Source organism: Neolamprologus brichardi, chromosome 15 (genome assembly GCF_056152115.1).
Source record: "Neolamprologus brichardi isolate AB-2024 chromosome 15, ASM5615211v1, whole genome shotgun sequence".
Classification (NCBI taxonomy): domain Eukaryota; kingdom Metazoa; phylum Chordata; class Actinopteri; order Cichliformes; family Cichlidae; genus Neolamprologus; species Neolamprologus brichardi.
The window spans coordinates 3914425-3932557 of record NC_142118.1 but is presented as its reverse complement, the minus strand read 5'-3'; the positions used below and the strand labels follow the sequence as shown (position 1 = coordinate 3932557).

General features: G+C 44.1%; 1 protein-coding gene across 5 annotated transcripts in view; it reads left to right on the top strand.

Moving 5' to 3' along the window:
- Positions 1-18133, top strand: part of klhl29 (kelch-like family member 29) — a 280861-nt gene that overhangs the window by 196753 nt on the left and 65975 nt on the right. For all 5 annotated transcript variants that reach the window (XM_087852069.1, XM_087852071.1, XM_087852070.1 and 2 more), the window contains one exon: positions 15954-16152. In XM_087852069.1, the coding sequence (XP_087708195.1) occupies positions 15954-16152 (199 nt within the window). The remainder of the gene's footprint in view (positions 1-15953; positions 16153-18133) is intronic.

Here is an 18133-nt window from a genome sequence, read left to right as displayed (position 1 = left end):
ACCCGCCGCGCTGGTTCCTGAGACGAGGCACCCGGGGTAACCCCCCGTCTTCACAGGGAGACGGGAGAGAGTCGGTGAGAGAGGGTGGGGGGGGGAACCCCCGAGCGAGGGAAAGAATCAGAGCGAGGCAGAAAGACAGAAACGAGCGAGAAACGTGTCGGTGAGAAAAGAAGAAAGTGGATTGGAAAAGGAGCCCCTGTGTTCTAATCTGATATCCAACGGTTTGCGCCTCTGCACACAGCCATGACATCCAGGGAGCCGAGATGTGATTGAGCTCACGGTCAAGCTCAAATCTCTTGCCCGCGTGTAACCGAAGAGGGAAAAAAGAAATAAAAAAAGACAGCTAGCAAACCCTGGCGTCTGCGGCGAGGACAAAGCATCCGGAGAGAACTGGGAGAAGTGCGTCACATGATCTGCACATAGATCTCAAGCCATTTATATGCATGTAAGAAAGTTGTAGGAATCCACACGTTTCACAGTCTGAGTAAATATTTCATATTTTACTTGCATACAGATCTCGCCCCACTGTGAAATTACACATGCATGCACTGAAAGTCCCAGTTTTCCACCGGCGCAGGATGTGGGTGGAGCAGAGAGGCCCGCTCGCTAATGTGACCTGATTCATTTATCAGCGCGTGAATAAATGCAAGTGAATGTTAAGATTCTGTATGTAAAATATTAATATTTATTCACGCTGCGATGTACACATTTGCATAACAGTTTGATCTTCTCCAGTTGGTACATGTGTGTTTGGATTGCAGTAAGTGCTCAAGTGCACACATTTGTGAATCTTATTTCTCTGTTTTTTCCTTCCTGTCGCACACTTGTGACCAATTTGAGAGTGAAAGAAAAAAGAGAATAGGCTTCTTGTTTTATGCCACAAGAGAAGTTTGGATTCACACACAGTTCGGCTCCACTTTTTAATGACGTGTCAGGGCAGGATGTCACAGAAAAAACGCTCTCATTCATCCGAGCATGCGTCGGTTCGGTGCGGCTTTGTGGGTTTTTGTGTGTGCGTGCATGCGCTGCGAGTTGTAAGCTGCAGGCTATAGAGTGGAAAAGTGGCATATTGAAGGCACTGGGTAAATAATATGCAATTTTCTCTCTCCACTATGCTGTCACTAACAACCGATGGCACCGGGAAACGGGGGACCCGGACATCACTTAGAGACAGAGGGAGAGCGTTTGAGCGTTAATAATGGTTTGCTATGAGACACAAAGCTGCTGAATGAAAGTACAGAACTGTTTCGGTTCTCTTTGAATGGGTATCATCGAAGGTGTGCCACCCTTCAAGGGTCTGTATGTGTCTGTCTTTACAACTTAAGTGAAAGTGGAGTTAGGGAGGCTTCAAAAGAAAAAAAGGAAATGCCCTTTTTGGAAGAACATATTCCTGAACTTACTGTTATTTGACAGAAAACGCAGCTATAACTGATTAAAGAGGACCTGTTATGCACTTTTGCTGCTCCGAGTTCTTCTTCTTGGACCTAATTAGAGGAACTTTGCACAAGTCAGAGTTCAAAATAATCATTATTTACGTTATGCTGGCCTTTGATGTAGCCACCCTCCCTTCAAGCCTTCAAGCTCACCTTAAAGTCTTGTTATTACCCAACAGCTACACACAGTTTTGTGCTTACAGCCAGAATTCTGTGCCTGAAATGACCATATTATTGTCATGAATCGCTGTGTGGCAGCCAGGAATTGGACCCAAAATGCAGGCTTTTAGACACGAGGGCGAACTCAAAACCACAGCTTTATTTGCTGGCTGGGAAAAGCATACAAAAGCAGAATAAACTGGAAAATGACAAACTAAACTCACAGGGAGATCCACACAGCATGAGGGACGACACTGGGTTTAAATACACTGGGAAGTAACGAGGGGAATGAGACACAGGAGGAGGGCACAGCTGGGAGAAATCAGAACTGACGAGACAAGGAAGCAAAGCAGGACACATTCACATAAGACACGTACCTTCAAAGTAAAACAGGAAGTAAAACACAGAGACGCAAACTTGACACGGTGGAGACAGCGACTAAGAAACACAGACATAAACCATAAGGCAGAGGACTCTAAGAACCAAAATACACAGAGGGAAATACGAAGCTTGGAACACAAGAAACTAGACTCGAGGGAGTAACAAAAGACCAACCGTGAGAACATAATTCACAATGCAGAGTGACAGAAAACAAGAAGCTCAAACATGCAAAGACACAGACGTACACAGAACAGAGGGGGCACGGAGAAACACGAAGGGCAAGGGATCAAAACTAGAAATCATAGAATAAATCACACGAGTACAAAATACAAGAATCACAAAGAACTAAAAGCGCTGGGTCAGGAGACCCAGGACCCTGACAATTATAGAGATATCTGCTGTCTGTAATGTCATATCAAACCAAACATTCAATTCAATTCAATTCAATGTTATTTATATAGCGCCAAATCACAACAAAAGTTGCCTCAAGGCGCTTCATAGATACAGAGAAAAACCCAAAAATCATATGACCCCCTATGAGCAAGCACTTTGGCGACAGTGGGAAGGAAAAACTCCCTTTTAACAGGAAGAAACCTCCGGCAGAACCAGGCTCAGGGAGGGGCGGGGCCATCTGCTGTGACCGGTTGGGGTGAGAGAAGGAAGACAGGATAAAGACATTTACAGCAGTCTGAAACTTGAGCCTTTTTCTCTTACGTATACATGCTTATGTTGGTATTTGAACCTTCGGCTGCATTTGATGTGAGCATTCACCATTTTTACAGTATAATTCATATGACATATACGACATGTACACTGAACTTTATTTGGTGTACCTTGCTACTACCAGGTTGGCCCCCATTTGACTTGAGATCTGCCTTACATTTTTGTGGCACAGATATATCACGGTGTTACACAGTTGCTGCAGATTTGTCACCCTTCATGGGAATTTTCCATCCCACCGCATCCCAGAGGTGCTCAACTGGATTCAGATGTGGTGATTATGGAGGCCATTTGAGTGCAGTGAGCTCACTGTGGGGAGGCTTTGGCTCAGGAGGAAGAGCAGGTCATCTACTAATAGGAAGGTTCGATGCTGCATAACAGCTTCATAACAAAAAATATCCTTGGGCAAGATGCTAACCCCAAGTTGCTCTCTGATGCATCCATCAGAGTATGAATGTGTGTGATAAAGACAAAGAGCAGTTACGTAGAAAAAGCATAGAAGAAAGTGCTGCCATTTACATTAATATCATGTAGGAGAAATTAGTTTGAGAAGATTTGAGCTTTGTCACATGTCACGTGGTCTTGAAGTGCTGGACATGGTTGGTAAGAACTCTGAAGTAGGCTGTGGTGTTCAAATGATGCTCCGTTGGTACAAACGGGCTCAAAGTCAGCCAATAAAATAGACCCCCCACTTCATTACATCACCAGCAGCACTCTAAACTATTGATACAAGGCAGCATGGATCCTTGCACCATAACATGTGAATGTCTCAGCAGGAATCAAGACCCATTAGATGGGACAACATTTTTCTACACCTCCACCTCCAAATCTGAGGCCATGGTCATCAGCTGGAAATGGAGGGTGGAGTGCCCACTCCGGTTCAGGGACAAGTTCTTGCCCCAAGTGGAGGAGTTTAAGTGTTGTTCACAAGTGACGTGAGAAGGGAGATCGACAGACTGCGTCCGCTGTACCAGTCTGTTGAGGTGAAGAGGGAGCTGAGTGTAAAAGTGAAGCTCTCAATTTACCGGTCGATCTACGTCCCTACCCTCACCTATGGTCACGAGCTGTGGGTAGTGACCGAAAGAACGAGATCGCGGATACAAGCGGCAGAAATGGGCTTCCTCCTTATCTCCTCAGAGATAGGTTGAGAAGGTCGTCCATCGGGAGGGGCTCAGAGTAGAGCCGCTGCTCCTCCACATCGAAAAGAGCCAGTTGAGGTGGTTCGGGCATCTGACAAGGATGTCTCCTGGGCGCCTCCTGGGTGAGGTGTTCAATCCATGTCCCACCGCGAGGTGGCTAGGGAGAGGGAGGTCTGGACTTCTCTGCTTGGGCTGCTGCCCCTGCGACCCAGCACCGGATAAGCGGAAGAAGATGGATGAATGGATGGTTTCCTATCCTTTGCTGACAGGACTGTCACCTGGTGTGGCTGCTGCTGTAGCCCACATGCTTCATTAGCAGAAATGCTCTTCTTCATACCTTTGTTGTTTGAGTTGCCTTCCTATAACCTCAAAGCATTCTGGCCGTTGTCCTCTGACCTCTTAGAGGGTATTTTCATCCAGAGAACTGCAGCTCACTGGATGTTTTTTCATTTTCTGTGTAAACCCTAAAGATGGTTGTGTGGGGAAACTCCCAGTAGAGTATGTCTACATGCCTAAATGCACTGAATTATTGATATATGATTGGCTGATTAGCTTAGGTAGATGCATTAACAAGGTGCATCTAATAAAGTGGTTCATGTGTGTCTGTCCCCTTTTTTATTTTATATGCTAGTCAGTGAATCCAAGAATAACCTGTATATTTTTATGTGATTCAGGGGTGAACATGGTCATTGTAGCCTGAAAAAAAGTCTTACACAAACGTGCGCGTGCATACAAACATGGAGTTTTTTATGTGCAAACTGAGTAGTCCAATCTCATGAGACAAAGGCTGGAAGAAAATGGTTTCCAGCATCATGTTTGCTCTCTGAAGGTGCTGACGGCGAGAGACCTGTCCTTCCTTTCACCTAGCAGCCCTTTGTGGGATAACACATCGCCCCAATTATAACAGGCCAGCTTCTGCCAAATCCCTGAATAGGACCTCCATTACGCTTCTCTTCAACATATTTCATAAAGGATCCTATCTTGCCAGGTGACTCAACCTGACAAAAGAGGCTGATTAATTGGCTCTTTGGAAAGTGGCCAACTAATGGAACAGCTAAAAAGAACAATTAATGGTGTATTTTTGTGATAAAAAAGGCCGGGCTGTCCATTAGAGACGACCTGCTGTCCACTCATCAGAAATAACAATGGCCTAGCGCGACATGTGCAGCTCCCCCGCCCAAATTAATATAGTTAAAGGTATTACCTCTTATGCTTATAGGTTGCTGCTTATTATTATTTTTTTGGAGGGTTTGTGCAGTTGACTCCTGCAATGTGGTGATTTTTTTTTTCTTGCCTCCAGCATTTGGTGAGAAAAAAATCATTTTCGCAGAACAAATGATGCTATCATTATGTAGTTAGAGTATTAAATAATCAAAGACATAAATGCTTTGAGGCTGAGTAAGGATATAAACTGAGTTTCCCTCACAGTTTTACGAATCATTTACCTTCAAAACTCCAAATGACCCTATCGGCGCAAGCATCACTTTTAATTTAGTACTTCTCTTCTTTTAGGCTCCGAGTTCAAATTAGAAACTTTTCATCTTCTCGAGCTCCTCGGGGAACGCTTAATTTGTTTTTTTTGTTGTTGTTTTTTTCTGATAAGAGGCACTTTATGTCACAGCAGTCGTCCTTGAAGAGGGAAGTGAAACTGTTGTAGAGTCCACTGGCAGCGGGATCTGTGACGTATGTGCACTTTGAAGAGGCCGAGCCGGGCAATGGAGATTGATGCGGCAGACGAGGTTGGCCACTTTCCTCGGGTCTTCTCTCCACTTTATCTTCGTGGCACACAAACGCACTCAGGGGCTCGCGCCGGACGCTGCGGATGTCATCGTTCACATCCCCGTTTTCGTACTCAAAAACGTTCACACGAGAGCGAGAATCGCTTGCACGCGACTTCCAGAGCGGACGGGATCAGCGCGCCCCAGACCTCCGTTCTCATCGGTGCCCTTAGTCGTCCCAGAGCGCGCTCGGTCCTGATGTGTGCAGCCACTCAACCACCGCGGCTGCATGCCCAGAACAAAGTTACAGCATCTGATCTCCTCCGGGCGCGCTCATGAACACACAGCAGCTGCGTGACGTGCGATTCGTGGAAAACAAATGAGGGTATATGCTCAGGATGATCTGACATCGTCGTGTTGGTGTTGTTCCCAGATCATCATGAAAATGTTGTTCCAGGTTCAACATTGCAAGTGACCAATCACATTATTGTGACGTTATTCTTTTGCGCACCAACCCATTCGTGCATTTATGAAATTCCAATGTTGCAAGGACAATATCAATTCTGCTTAGCGTTTATTAAAGGGTTAGGGTCCATTGTTCGGCGGACAAAGGCGGTTTCTCGCAGCTTAAGTACAGTTTTTTGTTTTACGCCGGTTTTTCCCGAAGTCGCAAAAGTATGACATCACAACATTCTGATTGGTCACTTGCAATGTTGATCCTGGAACAACCTTTAGTATGATGATCTGGGAACAACATCAACACGAGGATATCAGATCGTGCATATGCTCATAGGACGCCATTTTCACCGTTCTCAAACCTCTGCTATGCTATCGTCTGTGTTATTTAAGGGAAACGCTGTAATTACTGGAATCCACTCGATGTCAAAGAGAATTCAGGTTGTCAGAAAGTAAGCCAAAAAGTTTTATGTTAATGTGAAGAAGGCAGCCGTACCTACAAATATGTTTTTAATGAAATCAGCAGAAGAAAGCTTTTTAAAAAATGTTTTTTCTTTGAATGAAGTCATGCTGAAACAGGCCTCAGAGGACAACGCATTGCACCTGTCAGTAGTTGCTCAGGGCAGCATCGAGCGTCTGTCGTCCTTTACGCCTCTCTCTATACCCCGCCACCCCCCCACCCCCCAGTCCCTCCTTCTGGCTGATATGCACACACACAGTCGTGCAGGCAAAAGAGCACAAACACGCTCAGCAAAGCATCACTTGAATCCAAATGAAGTGCCATTTGCGAGAGCATATTTTACTTGCTCATAATGTGTTACCAAAGGAAAAAAAGGCCATGCATGTATTTACCTCACAGAAACCTGCTCACACACACACACACACACAAAGGGGTGCAGAGCCATGTTTGTTTCAACTGAGTGGGTTTTGTTAAGGCTGTGAGGGCAAACATTTAGTTCTTGCGCGATTGAACACACACTTATAAGTCAGTAAGCTTGTGTGTGTGTGTGTGTGTGTGTTTAATTTTTAATGCAGGGTTGTGTTTTAAAGTGTTGAGTCGTCCGTTTTTCACAGTAAAGCAGAGGAAATAGATAGGACCGCTCCTGTGTCATTTATTTGACGCCTCTGTGGCACTCAGTCATTTTACACACACACACACACACATGCACAGTAAGAAGCGTTAGTCCTCACTGACAGTAGGGGAATGGGAAATGCTCGGTGGACATTTGTCATCTTTGTTAGCAGCTGGCAGCCTCCCGGCTGCTTCTCTGCCGGCACTGACAGATCTGAGAGGCTCCCTGTTAGACACATTATCCCTGCCTTTCACGAGGCTCAACCTCCTCCGTCCACCTGCCCAAATGTGTGTGTGTGTGTGAAGAGAAAGAGAAGTTTTGAAGTGGGCTGTGCAGCAGTGTTTCGGCAGTAGACGGAGTCTGACGAGGCTGCGGGGCATGTGTCTCCACTGACACTGACCCGGTGTGCTGCTGCGTAGCGGGTCATTGTGAGATTGAGTCCATTAGAGGGATGAAGTCAGAAGGTGTTGCCGGGGCTGCGTATCAGAATCTAAGTGGATATGAATACAAGCTCCTCGTAAATGCAGCTCGTCCACTGAGGATGGAACAGGGGAGGGAAAAAAAGTGAGAGTGGGCAGACAAGCTAAAAGCAGTACCTCCATATGTCCTCAGTCTCCTGTGGATTCTTTCCATATGTTCCACGTTTAAGAAAAAACTAATAAAAACATCAAACTCCTTCTTAGAAATCTGTAAGGATCATGCACAGTAGGCTTGATGTCTTGCAGTTGGCACTGTAGTGGATATAATTTGCATCCATTAGATGCCATCTCTGTTTAAAAGTGCACAAGGATTGCTTGGATGAGTAAGCGAGAAGATGAAAATGACAGGTCACACCATTCGTCTGCAGCGAAGGCGCCCGCGTTCGCTCTGCGTGCGCCTGTGCATGAGAGACTGATTGCTTGAGAGCTCGTTGAAGATGGAGAGAAATGGAGCCGGATACGTGGCGCCTTTCCTCATCTGCTCAGAGGACGTCACCCATTGGTCTGAGTGTCGCAAGGATTCTCGTTTACCTCGGGGTTCATGTTGCACGCATGCACACGCATAGACAAATTAGTATACTCATTAATGTATGTACTCTTCACTCATGCATGATTGCAAAGTCTTAAAAGTTAAAGCCCAAGGAGTTTAAATACCAAATCTTTGATTTACTTATCTTTGGATGAGCTTTGATTCACCCGAGTAAACCTGATACACATGAAAAATGTCAACTGGAAGAGTTAAGTTCAACTTAATTATGAATTTGCACATTGAAAATGTATTTTTCACATTTCCATAGTGTGAAAAAGATGCCTCCAGCCATGAAAGACTTTGTGTAAATTTGGATTATTCATAAAGCCCAGCAGCTGGTATGGTTGCAAAAAGAAATCTAGGAAAAAGCAACTATATTCCAGATGTGTGTCGTCAGTAAACACTTTGCTAATGACTTTGTGGACTCAGATGTTTGTTTTTAAGTCTTTGCTTTAAGCTAATATTTACATTTAAAGTAGAGCAGCGGGGTATCATTTGACTTGTGACTAGGGCTGCCACGACTATCAAAATCGTCGACGACTAATTTAATAGTCGACGCGTTGTTTGAAGCTTTGTAAGATCACAAAAGACGCAGGAATAAGTAGTAGGATTTAAGAGTGTAATAACGGACTGAAACAGAAGATGGCAGCACTGCATGTACAAGGATGCCAGCTGCCGTTAAACCCCGAAGAAGAAGAAGCTGTGTCCCAGAATTCATAGCGTGGCCCTGCTCAGTTTCCAACAATGGCGGCAGCTAGTTAGTTTTAATGTTATTCTTTCTGGGTCACAAAATAAATGTTTAACATATTTTCAGGCGAGAATGTAGCTGTGTAAACCTCAAATATCTGCTCAGTTTATCAAGACACCACATATTTTCAAAAGCGCTCAGACGTTTTCGGAGACGTCTGTTACCCACTAGCTCGTTAGCTAGCTGGGGTTACAGGCTCACTAGAGCCCGTGAGAACACCGGACTTCCATCAAATCGTTTTCAAACCCACCACGGTCTTTCGCTACTCAGGTTAGACATATATAAGTCACCTAGATAACTTAAAAATGTTATTGTTTGGCTTTTTTCAGTATTTTATTTGTTCCTGAGTAAATCGGTTTGGCTGAGATTAAAGTTATAGTTTTTACACAGCTGAATAAACCTCAAGCAGACAACTGATTATCAGAAGTGTGAGATGCTCGAGAATATACTCCGGTGTCCTGTTATATTTTAGATAGCAAGGAGCAGACGGCTGAGTTTACTCAACTCCACCGAAATAATCTGCAAATTTCATTTAAATTTAATAAACTATCATCTTGTCTTTATTTTTAGTTAGCACATATCTTAAACACTTAAAGCTGTTAGCTAATGATAGTTCTATAAGAGCAGATGCTGCTGGTGCAATAAGTTGTACGTTTTACGTTCAATGGATGCATGATCTGATTAGTCGACTAATCACAAAAATAATCGGTGACTAGTCGACTATCAAAATAATCGTTTGTGGCAGCCCTACTTGTGACTGCCTTTCACAGCGTCATTGGTTTCTCAGTCATATCATCCTCTCACTCGTGACAACTGGTCTCAAAAGAGATGAGATGAGGGAGGGACATGATGCTGAAGTGGAAGCTTTGGAACTTTGTTAGCTGCTTGTTAGTGCAAATTGAGAATCACAATGGGAGAGAAAGCTTTGAAAAAATGTTGCCTGGTCTATTCGGTGTTGCTTCTTCCTGAGACGTTTGGGTCGAGTTGGGGAGTAATGGAATACATGTACCGGCGTTTAAAAAGGTGGTATTCAGAATACAGTTACTTTGTTGAAATAAATGGATTACAGGGCGGTCTTTTCCTGTTTCATATGTTAGGCTGTCCCCTCTCTATTTTTGGTAATTCCACGCCAGTGGAAACCCAAACAAAACACGCATTAAGAGGCTCTAATGCCTGAGTCTCAATCTCGTGGCCCATGTCAGCTCTACTTGCGGCCTGCATGATGATGTGAAGAAATATTTTTAAAAATTATTATTCAAGAAATTATTTAATATGAAGGCAGCGGCAGAGTGTTACAGGCATCGCCCTAAAGAATGTAGCCTGGAAGCAGCCTTTCAACGCCTCTCTCTGTCTCTCGCTAGCAAACTTGACCCAGACAACAAAGTAAAGCTAGTTTTCGGCTATGGGCCCGACACGAACCCGACGTATTAGCCAGAGGTCCCTTTACTACGGTTCGGAGCCGCAGATCTGATCTGAGACCGCTGCAAAAAGTGCAGCCTTACCTAATGTCCACCCTACTGTTACTCATTTTATATTAAGATTTAACAATGGTATTGCTTTGGCGAGTAACCTTCAGTAACAGTAATTCAGTAAGTATTCAGAATACGTTACAAAATACATTTTGTGGCATGTATTCTGTAATCTGCAGTGGAATACATTTTAAAAGTAACCTTCCCAACGCTGGTCAGGGTTTGGTTCATTTACACCCCACAGTTTACCTGTATTTGCTGAATCCACAGTAGGTCCATAATTTGTTGGATAAAAACACAACTTTTGTAGTTTTACCTCTGTACACAGTCACAGTTGATTTTAAATCAGGTAGTCATGCATGTAAGCGAAGTGCAGACTCTCAGTTTTAATTCACAAAAAAATGGAAAAAATTTTGCATCACCTGTTTAGAAATTACAGGCATTTTTCATGCACAGTCTCCCATGTTCCCCTTTTAATTCAGCATGCGTTCATGTGTTCATAATGCTGAAATGTTCACGTTAAACAGGGATAGTGGTTTTACTGTTATCAGTGTTTGCTAGTAAGCATTAAGCAAACATGACTGAGACTGACTGGACTGTAGCTAGTTTTTATTTGCTTTTGCAGGTCATTTGATCACCAAGCTGGCATTGGTCCATTTTTATTTTTTTTTGGGGGGGGGGAGGGCGTGATGCTGGGGCAGATTAATTCATACGCAGGCAAAGAAAAATCTCTGTGCCCGATTTTATAGTAATCCATCAAGCTGTTGTTGAGAAATTCCTTTCAAAACCACGAATGTGGAGCTCATTTGTTTTAGAAGACAAACAGCAGCCTGAGTAAACAGTATCTGCAATAATTTCTGCTTGACTAGTTTCAATAGCTGGCATGAAGCACGACTTTTTTCTTCTTTTTCTTCATGGGGTCTGACACTTTGGATTTGAATATTAGCACCAAGTGTGCAACTCTACTTCATTTCCATGCCGATATATGCATGTGTGGGAGGAAGAGCGACGAGCGGGAAATGGAGGTGGAGAGAGAGAGAGGCAGAAAGTGAAGAAGAAGTGGGAGAGATAGGGAGTTAGTTAGAATTAGAGATGGAGAGTAATTCTTTTTTAGAAATAGACGGACAGAGGGAGAGGGATGGCGGAAAGGAAGGTAGAGAAAAGCTGCTAGGCACTCTTTCCCACACACACACATACATAGGGGATATCCCACACTGTTTACAGTGCAATCGAGTCAGCGGCTGGTTTATTTAATCAGAGTTCAGCCTCTGAGACTATACGTTGTCTTAATCTCCTTAACAAGATTTACCAGCCAGTCAACTTTTGGACAGAACACTCCGAACAGATTCCAGCAACTTTGACCACAAACAGCACAGGATGAAATCAGCGCGGTCATAGTGGATCCACTCCTGAATGCACCCATCTGTCTCTGGCTGTATTTACACGTGCACGTGTGTGTCTGTGCACGTGTGCGAGCTTGTTTTCAGGCAGATTTTTACCTGTATGTGGAAACAGTGTCTGTCCTAACCTTTTTTGCAGAGACCAGATGCTCTCTTTGAGGTAGTTTGACTGTCATTAAAAGATATTTGGCAAGGGAAGAGAGGCTACAACAGATGTGGCTTTATAGGTAGCTATGATTTGCAGATGGTACAGTAGGATGGTTTTGCTAGTTTTTCATGTTTGTTTAAGGAGACGTGAGTAAAAGAAAGGTGTGTGTGTGTGAGAGAGAGAGAGAGAGAGAGACTGAGCACTAAAATGGGAGTGGTTCTGCAGCGTTTGTGTGAACCTCTAACACAGATGTCCATCACTCCTTGAACGCTCTAGCTACTGGCTAGGAAGACGGTTATAAGCATGCACGCACAATTATATTATAAGTTAAATAGAGTTTTACTAACATTATGAGTTCTTGAAAAAAGCAGAATTAAATTACAGTTCCTAATCAAAATGTTGACGATTACTTAGATTGTAGGGTTTTTATGCTTACACGAATGCAGCAGCATTAAGGTTAGGCGCAGGTCTGTTTATTTCTGTATCACTAAAAGGTTAAGAACAGTTTATCTGCCAATCAGATCGTTGCAGGCTGAGACGGGTGGCCATTTCCCCAGACAAGATCGTCTTCGGTGCTGGAAATTTACCAGTATTTTCCCTCATAAAATTTGAAAGCGGTTCTAATATTACAGTAAAAAGTAAAGCTTGTTTATCAGCGGTCACCATCAAAACCATGCTGGATATTAGATGTGAAGAACTAGCTAGACCCTGAGGTCTTTGCTTCATTATCACTCAATTTAAATTTTTTATTTTTTACTTTTAGGAAGTTTTAATTAGGTGCTTGCTTTGATGTGTTAATTAAATGGCTTATATTTCAAAAGTAACCTTCCCAACCGGTCACAGGCATTTTTAGAGTTTCCAGCTCAACTGAGCTGTGTGATGTCGGACTGCGAGCCAGTCCACCTGCCGTTCCAAATAAGAGCAAGGCTTCCAGATGTGCGCACAGGCAATCGAGCACATTTATTTCTGTAGTGCCCTTAAGGGCACCACCTGGCTGAAACTGCCCCATATACAGCTTTAATTTAGTTCTGAGGGCCAGAAGAGTCAGTAGAGGACCTATTTCTGATAACCTGCAGATTTCTGTGCAAGATTTCACGAGCCACATGAATTTTAAACACAACAAAATTCAATATTTCCTTCCTCAGACTGTTGTGTTTTTAAAGATATTTATCTTAATGAAAAATTACTATCAAATATGGCCTTTTAACATTTCGCCACAGCCGATTACAGGTATTAATAACTTGATAGGATGTCCGAAGAGGTGTAGGTTGAAGCAGACTTGGAGTAAAGTACCTTGTAATGGAAGTCCATAGCAGTAAGCCTGAAGCTTAAGTCCTCCATTTGAGTGTGACATGACTCAGTAACTACTGGGGCAAATCTCCCACTATGGGGGCACTTTAATTGGAAGTAGTAGCTTCTCTTGAGTAAAGAAGTCTTCCCTTAAGAATATTGCAGAATGCTAAGGAGCTTGCTCTGACTTCACCTCCTCTGTGTTTGAGCTGAGGTGCTCGGAGCGATTGCAAGTGTTTATGTAGGAACTGAGCTGTTTGTTTGATAAACTGCACTGTGGAAATTCATAGATGAGGGAAACAGACAGTCCCAAACGCAGGACAGCGTTTTGCTCCGAGCGTGCTCACAGAGAGGAAATGTCATCAGCAGATTTCTCTGGCTGCCATAAAACCATCACTTCGTCTCTCCCACCTTGTCTTTCTTCAGATCGTTCGACGTACTTTTATCCTTTTCTGCCTTGCCTCCTTGCCTCCTTTTTTCCTCCCGTTGTGTCATCACTTGTCTTCCCACCCCCACTTCCCATGCCCTATCTACTTCCTCTCGCGCTTGTCTCTCCGTCTTTTTGTCCCGCAGTCTGACATCTTATTTACTTCTTTCTGGTCAGATGAGCTCAGGACATCGCTGGAGAGCAGATGGGACACATGCCAGACTTAAAAGGCCTCAGGTGGAGGGGAGAGAGAGAGAAAGGGAGATATGCTTAGGCAGTGTCTGCTTATTATTTATACTCTGCTGAATGATGCCTCTCTCAGCCCGTTGTTCTGTTGCCCTCCCCGCGTGGCTCGCGTGCGCCGCTCTGAGCCAAAGGGTCAATGGGGTCAGCCTCCACCCAACTCTCTGTCGCTCCGTCCGAGCTTGTTTACAGCTTTTTACCGTCAGCGTAGACGAGGCTCCCGTGGGGTCGGCGGTGAGGTGTGAGGGGGGGACACACGTACACATGTACACACAGACTGGAGGGGAGGCAAAAAAAAAATAATTCACTCAGCAGCCAGAGCTATAGACATGGTTGCTATAGCAACAGCCTGTCCTACCTCTGAGCTGAACACCTATACAGTATAAGCATAAATGCATGCACGCCCAGAGATGAAACAAACACAAATATGCTAAAGTTCCTATAGTAAAAAGATTCCCTCCCTCCTTTACCTTCAAAGCCGAGTTGTCATTAACCAGCTCGGCACCGCGGGAAATTGATGGTGCCATTTTTATGTTACAAAAAAATTTGAAATATCTTGCTGGTGGCACTGCAGCATCTTGGCTTGAATGGGCTGTGATTAGCCAGAACTGGGTCTTAATTTAGCTGCAAAAGAGCATTAGCTGTCTCATGAAAGATTTTATTTGAAGATGGGGGTGGTGGGGAGGGGGAATCTGTCATGACCCTGGGTATTCTGAGTTTCTTGGTGTTTTATTCTTTTTAGTCTAGTTTAATTTCGGTTTATCTAGTTACATTCTGCCATGTTTCATGTTTCAAGTTTTCTTTGTTTGTCAAGTTCAAGTCATGTCTGGATTTCCTTATGTTTCCTGTTTTATTTTGAAAGAGTTTTGTGTTTATTATGTTTAGTTTCACGTGTCCTGTCATTATGTTAATTGTTGTCAGCTGTTTTCCCCATGTAATTCTACTTCCTTTGCTCATTCCTTATGTGTATTTAGTCTGTGTGTTCCACTCAGTCAGTGTCAGATCGTCTGTTAACCTCACCACAGTTTTCATAGGTTTACTCCATTGTTTCTCTGTGTTTTCTAGTTTACTCAGTGTTCAGTTTGTCATAGTTTTTCACTGAGTGTCACAGCCTTTTTGTTAACACAGTGTTCATAGCCTCCTTAGTTTCCCTAGTTCCTTGTTTTTTCTTCTGCAATCAGCCAATAAAGGCTCGCTTTATTTTTGAAACTACGTTTTGTCTCCACCGTGTCTGCATCTGGGTCTACCTCTTTCCTCACACCGGCGCACCCCGCCGTGACAAAATCAGAAGCGCTGAGGGTGGAATTAAGATTCCCACCCCACCGCCGCCCCCCGCCGACAGTGTCAGCTGTGTCATCGTAGCCGAATGCACGTATGAAAGTGAGATGAGGTTCAGATCTTACTGCAAACTTTCAGTGACGCAGTTCAAAACAAGTCTCCAGAGTTCCTTTTAGTTGCTTTTTTGGAAAATTACTGGGGAAATTCAGTCACTTCAATCTGTGAGGTCTTACTTAGACATTTTCTTATTTTTCTCTACACGTTTTAGCATTTTTGTCCGATATGAGAGTAGAAATTTTAGAAAAAGCGTGCAGGGTTTCACTACATCTTTCACGTTTTGACACTGACAGTTACAGAGCTAATGGTCTCGCTACTGCCAGGTTTCCTCACGCTAACGGTCCCGGCTTTTATCAAACACCGTGGTTTCTTTTCCCAGCAAGAAACACAAATGTTGGCTATACAGCAAGAACACTGTTCTTTGATCACTTCAACTAAATGAATTCAAACACTGTTAGTGTTCAGTAAATTGGAACTTTATTAACAATAACACAACTTACAGGCAATTTGAAAATTTTTAAACAACCCAACAAACCAAAAAAAATGGAGGGGAAAAAGAACTTAAAAGAACATTCACATAGTCACACTCTGATGGATCTATCAGGGAAACTCTTGCTTAAGGATATTTTCACATGCAGTCATCGAGGCGACTGTGATCAAACTGCCGTCCTTCTAATTGGTGGACAACCCACTCTGTTTCTTTATTTAGATCTCTTTCAGGTTATTTAAGCAGCACTCACTAACTGCAACCTTGAACAAGTAATGACTCTCTGTTCCTTTCCCTCCCTTTATGTCTCTCTTATCAGCATCTGTCAGAGCTGTTAGCGGTGGTGCGTCTTCCCTTCATCCACCCGTCCTATCTGCTGAACGTAGTGGACAACGAGGAGCTGATCAAATCTTCAGAGGCGTGTCGCGATCTGGTGAACGAAGCCAAGCGTTACCACATGCTGCCTCACGCACGGCAAGAGATGCAGACGCCGAGGACCCGCCCCAGACTTTCTGCCGGTACGTGCGCACACATAAAGCACAGATAAACCGACGTCCATCATTTGTGCCCTGGCCTCTGTAGCGGTCACGTGATCTGCCTCCCACATAACTGACCCGTCGGCGCTGTCGGCATCTGGGCGCCCACACGCTCACATATCCTCGATTCATATTTTACTGCAGCAAGGTGACCGAGAGGTCAGGGCTCCACACGAGACGCGGGCTCGCCAGTGCACCGGATTGATTTTTTTTAGCCCACAACTCAAAGGCGGTGATTTAGAACTCGGTAATGTTTTGCACACAGCTACTGTAAATGCTCGGACGTGCACGTGGGCAACGGGTCATGTATCCAAAAGTCACGACACGTTTTACTTTCAGCAGTCGCTCGAACAGCTTCTGCATCGAGTCTGATTGAGGTAGCCTTGAAAAGTTAAACACGGCCAGCTGTAGTGGCTTTCCAAGGATTGTGCAAGATGCTATAAACTTTTATTAAAGCAAACCTAGCACATAAACAACTTTCTTAACAGCAGCTAGGCACAGTAGGATTTCTTGCTTTGAGATTCCTGGAACTGGCCGATCATTTCATTTGCTCTTCTACTGCAACCCAAGTCCAAGTCGTTTGAAGACAGTGTTTGTTTACATCGTTAAAATCAAAGGATAATTCCAGAAAATTGGAGGTCGCCTGCAAATTGCTTTTGGCTGTCAGATTTTTTTTCCCCGTAGGTCGGCCAGGATCCCGTTCCTCACCCTGTAAAGCTTTCCCTAATTATAGCGTCTGCGTGGCATTATGAGTTTCGCACCAGCACACCTTACCGTTCAGCACAAGTCATTTCTGCTTGGTAGAATAAAGATAATTGCCTAACAAATGGGACTTTATGCAGGTCAGTTTACCGAGCCGACTCGGCTCTCCGGCCGTGGAGTTTTTGAAAACACGGGGAGGTCAGCGTTAGGTCAGTATCTTATTCTTTTGCATCTTTAATCCAGCAGCACGAGAAGAATTATCTGTTTCTTGAGAGACATTTGTGGCGTTACATATGCTCACCTTCATCCCATTACTCATCCTCGAGCCGCTAGTTTCTTTTTGTTCTCGGCACTTTCTTGAAGCATTTTCTGTCAAGGCGCATTTTATAGTGTTTGGTATGTGCATATCTTATGCCTTCTACATCCCCCATTATGCAGGCTGAAGTGTGTATTGATTCCCAGTTGCTTGTGGCTCTGTACAACAGAATTATATAAATGCATAAATGCCGCCGGGATGAATACATTCATGATGCATTATACCCCAATGGCTCAATGAATGAGAAATATATGTAAGTTTTTCCGATCAAGTTTTGAAGCTAAAACACTTATTATGACTGACTGTCTGAGGCATGCATTTAATCAGGGCATCACTGCTGAGAAGCCTGCGTTCTAATGCACCGAATGCACCTTTTCTTGTTTGGGTTAGCAAATGCTTTTTGCATCGTTTTAACATATTTTACGATGCTTAAGCGCGCACGTGATACCAAACGCGCTTGTTCGCCTGGCCCGCTTCTGTTGCTCAACCATCTGCTCCGCTGGGCAAGGTGGGTTCTGCGCAGCAGGGCACATCGTCGCTGGGATTTCACCGCAGACGAGGAGACGGCAAGAAAGATAAAACGACGACGACTCGAAGGAGAGTTTGAGGTTGTTCGGTATCACTCGCGCGTAGGCGAACCAGTGATAAGGAAGAACAGGAGGAGAGGTCACAGAGGGGGAGAGAGGGGGATCAGAAATGAAATTTGAAGGGCAGACATTTGATTGAGTTTATTCCTTGAGCATGCGTCTTCTTGTGTAAGCAGTAAGCGAGTGTGTGTGTGTATTTTAAATGTGCACAAGCAGATGGGGCACCACCTGAGCTCGGTTGATAAGTCTGTCATGCGGAAAAAGAAAGGAAAACTGCCATCCGTGAAGCACTTCTTGCTGAGCGCAGTCAATCTGTGAACTTGTGAGTCGCGTGCACGCGTGGGTGTGTTACAGTGTG